Source organism: Epinephelus moara, chromosome 5 (assembly GCF_006386435.1).
Source record: "Epinephelus moara isolate mb chromosome 5, YSFRI_EMoa_1.0, whole genome shotgun sequence".
Classification (NCBI taxonomy): domain Eukaryota; kingdom Metazoa; phylum Chordata; class Actinopteri; order Perciformes; family Serranidae; genus Epinephelus; species Epinephelus moara.
The window spans coordinates 3,264,072-3,269,741 of NC_065510.1; the positions used below are offsets into that span (position 1 = coordinate 3,264,072).

Consider the following 5,670-nt stretch of genomic DNA (forward strand, 5'->3'; position numbering starts at 1 on the left):
GGAGTATATATTCAGCATCTGTCATCTTAGAAAAGCCAAAAGAAAAGAAACAGAGTGAGACTGCGAGAGAGAAAGAGAGAGAGCGCGCGCACGAGAGAAACGCATCATTGATTTACAATTGTGGTGACCTCCTCCCAGGCTACCTTTGCATCATCAGCCCGTGGAGGTATATTCGGACACTGCGAGCTTGGACCTCCTGGACCAAAACATTAGTTTCCTCCTAAAATTGCAGAGCTTTTAATAAGGTGCAATAAGGTTTGCACCTTATTAAAAGCTCTGCAATTTTATCGAGTCCTCCAGCCTCCTTTCATCTGGGTTCAGTCATTTTTTGAAGTGGCCCACTTGATGTATTGTCTACTATTTTGTCCTGTGCTTTGAGCACCGATCCAGTTTTATTTTTGGCTGAAGTGCAAAAGTGCCTTTCTTTGACATGTTTTGATTTTGTTTTGCTGTTGTTAAAGGTGGACCCCTGTGACTTCTATTCATGGAGACATTTCTCAGTTTTATGGATTCTCTGTTCCCCATGGAGGCATGCAAGAAAAAAGAAATTTCCTTCAAGAATTCAAGGTAACACGGGGTGAGTAACTGATAAACAAATGACGTCACTCTGAAGGTGACGTATTCCTTTAAAGCCTTCTAGGGCTCGATGTTCGTCCATCCAGGAAACAAAATGTATTTGTCGTCAAATTCAACTTTTCTGTTGAGTGTTAAAGTCAGTGTTCACTCAGGCCTTGTGTTCAACAGCTAGTTTATGTTACAGCTTTTATTTTATAACCATATATTTACAGATTTCTGTGACTCATCAGTCATCTCATTGTTATTCACTAAAAAAATTAAAAACAGTTATAACCAAACCACATCTCACACAAAGTAGAAAATCCTGTCAGCGTGGTTTCTATTGTTAACGTCTGTTAACTTTTTAATGTCCAGTAAATCAATGACACGTACTGTATCCTGTAGACATGACCAACATGTAACAGTCAGACATTTGTTCCCTTGAAAAGAAACACAATAATAAATACAAATTAGGTTTCAACTGTGTCCTCTGACACGAGAAGCTGTAGACATGTCTGTACACAGTTGTAGATGTTAAATTAACTTAAATAAAATGCCTCCAGTGCTGTTACATTTGCTCCTACATGTTGGAGCAGATAAAACGTTTGGCATTGTTTCATTTAAAATTGTAATAATTTAATATTATTTGAAAAAGCAACTGATGAGTGTTAACAAGTAGAACACAGATGCAGGTTACCTCCATAAAAAATGGACCCAAATATACTGAACAAAAATCTAAACGCAACACTTGATTTTGATCCCATTTTTCACACGTTTGAGTGAAATATCTCAGACCTTTTCATTCCCTGAACACATATATTGCTCTGAAATTTTGGTCACAAATTTGATCAGATTAGTTTATTGGTTCATGAGCTCTTCTTCTTTTACAAGATGGTCTGTCCACCTGACAGGTGTGGCACATCAAGATGCTGAATAAAGAGCACCATAACTACACAGGTGCTCCTTGGAATGGTCACAATAAAAGGACACTGTAAAATGTTTGATCAAGACACAATGACACAGATGTCACAACTTTTGAGGGAGTGTGTTATTGGCATGCTGTCTGCAGCTCTGTTGGTGAGGTTTAGTTTCCTCATATTTAGACATGATTTTATCACATACAAGTTCTACATGGCTCAACATGAACTGAAGACAGTACAACCTATTTCTGAGTAAGAGGAGTCAAGAAGTGGGAGAGTAAGAGTACTCTGTACTACCAGCAGCCCAAAGGCATCATCAAGGTGTGTCAGTGTTTGGTTAACAGCACAGTGACTCCATGCTGGTTGTTCCTTTGTGTTGTGATCCATCCAGTGGTCGCTCTGTGTCATAACACCAGGAAGTGGAAGCTTGTTGCTGTTGTTACTGTAGTGCAACGAGCAACTGTCAACTCAGCACTGAGGTTGAAGTTTACTGCCTGAAGTTTAACTAGATGCTTTTATTGTGAAGCAGCCACAGGAAACACAGTGTGTTTGTCAGGAAATACAACTTATGTATAAACCAGGCTTTTCTGTTCAGTGTTTAATGTTCAAGTCACTGCTTACTCTCTGTTCAGTGTTTAATGTTCAAGTCACTGCTTACTCAGGCCTTGTGTTCAACAACTAGTTTATTTCATTCAACAATCACATATTTACAGATTTCTGTGACTCATAAACCATCTCACCAGTATCCAACAACACATTAAACTTGTCCAAAGTCACCAGTAATTATCAAACCACTTCCCAGACAAAATAATCAAGTAAAAAAAAAATCAAAAAGAAAAATTTGTTCAGAGTCAAACTGCAGCCTGACATATTTGGCGTCTTTACAAACAGTGATTTCTTCTGTCAGTGAGAGTAAATGTCTGTGGGTTTAACACAGGTTTAAATAGATATTCTCCACATAAAGTTTGTGTCATGATGCAGAGTTGAAGACATGAAAGTGTCAGATTAACATGCTGCCTGTGTGATGGGATACAAACAATAAACATGTACATCAGCACAGTGAACAGATTCCTTAGAAAGTAAGATATAAACTATACAGGATTCACACTAAATATGGACAGTTGTTCCCTGAAGTAAAGAAATAAATCAGTACATGAAATAAGTGATTATTTTACTCTGACAGGAGAGATGATCAGAGGTGCAGAGTTTTTACCGTCATCATAAAGACAGGGACAGAAGAATGGGAAGAGTTTCTCAGTGAAGGAGCAGCCAGTAAAGGAGTAGATAAGAGCTGCAGCATCTACGTCATAAAAGGAGACCAGACCCTCCTCATAATCCACAAACACCCCCACCTTCTGAGGCTGAGACTTCAGAGAGAGACTGACTGAAGGACCAGCAAGAGCTTTGTACTCATTTCCATTTCTCAACCAAATAGTCCAGAAACCATACTGAGGGCTCAGTGTGATGTTTCCCTTCCTGTTGATCGACTCTCTGGCCACTCCCAAAGCCCATTCACTCTTTTTTTTAACTTGAACCTCAAAGTAAAATCTGCCTGAAGAGAAACTCTGTTTTGCCAAGACACAGACATCATCAGAAAATCTCTCTGGGTTGTCTGGGAGATTTTTCCTCACATTACCATATTTCACTTGTTTCCTGTCATCAGACAGGATGAATTTAGGATTTGCTGTTTCAGGATCAAGAGTCACATCCACTGCATACTGCTGGACCCTCTTCAGCTCAGCTTCAAGCAACTTCTTGATCTCTTTATTAAGTGTCTCCTCCAGCTGAGACACAGCTCTCACCACAGTCCCCTCATGTGAAGATGGACAGATGCTGACCTTTGTCCAGTCCTTCAAAAGATGAGGGGCTTTCAGGGACTCGATCCTCTGGACAAGATGGAGGTGGTCTTCAGAGTGTGAGAGCTGCTTCACCTCAGTGCTTCTCTTTGTCAGCTCAGAGATTTCCTGTTCCAGATCTTTAATTAAAGCTTCAGCCAGTCTCTGTGTCCTCCTCTGCTTCACCTCTATCATTTTGATGAGCTCATTCAGGCCTCTCTCAACAGACTCCTTCAGAGCAGTGAAGACCTGAACACCTTCTGCTATCTCTCTGTCTGCATCTTCTTTACTGAGGTCGACTGAGTGTTTGATCTCCTGAATCTTCTGTTGTCTCTTCTGGATCATCTGCTGAAGTTCAGCCTCTGTCTTCCCCAGCTCAGCCTTCTGGTTTTTATATTCTTCCCTCAGAGGAACAACATGATGTGTCTTGTGGTCTGAAACATGGCAGAGCATGCAGACACATGTCTGGTCGGTCTTACAGAACAGCTCCAGAGGTTTATCGTGCTTCGTACACATCCTGTCTTCCAGGTTCTCCACAGGGTCGATCAGCTGATGTCTTTTCAGGCCTGACATTGTCAGATGAGGCTCCAGGTGAGTCTCACAGTAGGAGACCAGACACACCAGGCAGGACTTCAGGGCCTTCAGTTTGGTTCCAGTGCAGACGTCACAGGGAACTTCTCCTGGTGTGGACACTTGTTGCTCTGCCCTCTCTCCGATCTGATCCTCAGATGGCAGAGTGTTTGCAGCAGCCATATCTACACACAATGTGTGAAAAGAAAAGCACAGACAAAATATTTTCACTGCAGACCTCATAATTTGATGCACACGCAGGAAGTGGTAAGGTATCAGTGGAAGCTTACATTACATTAGTTTTTATTAGTTTTTTTTACATTAGCTCACTGCTGTTAATGAACAGAACAGATCAGACCTAACCTGTCTCCCCTCTGTGTCTCTATTCAAGTGAAAGTGGACAGGACTGAGGGGGCTTTTTTTCCCATTAAAAGAAAATGCATTGATTTAACCATGCAAAAGAATCAAAAGGGCAGAAACTGCCTAACCTCAACAAAGAGCCACATTTGCATTTATTAATCAGAGCACTATCATAAGAACTCAGCACTAGCAGAGATTTGAGGAGGCTATATTTTCAATGTATGAAAAATGATCTGTCAAAATCAGCAGGAAGACGCCAGCAGTAGAAACAGCTGTTCACAGTTTGCAGCTCTCTCTTTTTCTGAAGGGTTCTGACAGAATATTAATCGATAAACTTAGCTCCCCTTCAACACTGCAAACTGCCTTCACCAGCCTGACTGATAGCAGACATTTACTGAACCAAGATAGCTTTAATATCACCATGGAAAGAAATTGACCGTTTCATTGATTCATTGATTTTATTAACCAGTCCACCATGGCGAGGGAGGGGAATCTGCAGCTTAGAGACAGACTGGGAGCAGATTGATCAATGAATATTTGGTCAATAAGTTAAAAACACATACTGCGGGATATTTGTGGGATTTCTGCTGTCTGTGCAGATTACACTTCACTTAATACCACACATATAGACTTGGATTAAAAAAACGCAGGGCGTGTCTGGTTACCATGGAGATGACTGAAACATTTGCTCTTTCATTTCTCTGAGCGACACCTGTCAATAGTGCAGCGTCCGACATTAACGGTTGCCCGAATGCCCGGGGCAAGTAAAAATAGCCGGCGGGCCAGCAGACATGCCTGATCGAGCAAGCAGCACCGACTTGGGTTTTGTATTTTTATTATTTCTAATCGCAGGGCAGGAATTATACCACGGCCAGTGCCGTGAAGTCCCCGGTGTGTGGCCGTAATGCCCCTCCTACCCATACGGCCAGTGTAGCATGCCCTGTTTTTTATGACAGCATAGCAAAGCTACGGCTAAGTTAGCAAGATGGTTCACTCTGCTCTGTCGCCAGGAACAAACTGGGAGGCAAAGATCCTCTCTGAGGAAGAGAACTCACTTTGCTGCAGGGTTCACCAAAACGTTTTTTTGTTTTTTTTTTTAATAAATTGAACACACATTAAAGAACATACAAGATCCTGTAGAGAATTAATACATCTGTAGAGAATTAATACATATAATACAATACAATAAACATTGTCAAATTAAATGAAGGAAGAGGAGTTTTTAAAGGCAAATTAAATACTGGGGATTTATGTAAAAATATCCATAGATTCAGATTCAGATTCAGATTCAGAATACTTTATTAATCCCCGGGGGGAAATTGTTTTTGTTCCAATGCTCCGTGCAAAGTAGAAATAGAAATACAGCATGAATGGAAACCAGAGATAAAGATGAAGATATAAATAAAATACTAAAATAGACAATGAAATAA

The 5,670-nt window shown here is 40.7% G+C and overlaps 1 protein-coding gene across 2 annotated transcripts in view; it reads right to left on the minus strand.

Moving 5' to 3' along the window:
* Window positions 1–2,114: 2,114 nt before the first annotated feature.
* The window catches only part of LOC126389823 (E3 ubiquitin-protein ligase TRIM39-like), a 19,504-nt gene continuing 15,948 nt past the window's right edge, over window positions 2,115–5,670 (minus strand). For both annotated transcript variants that reach the window (XM_050043750.1, XM_050043749.1), the window contains exon 3: window positions 2,115–4,065. In XM_050043750.1, the coding sequence (XP_049899707.1) occupies window positions 2,642–4,065 (1,424 nt within the window). In that variant the 3' untranslated portion in view covers window positions 2,115–2,641. The remainder of the gene's footprint in view (window positions 4,066–5,670) is intronic.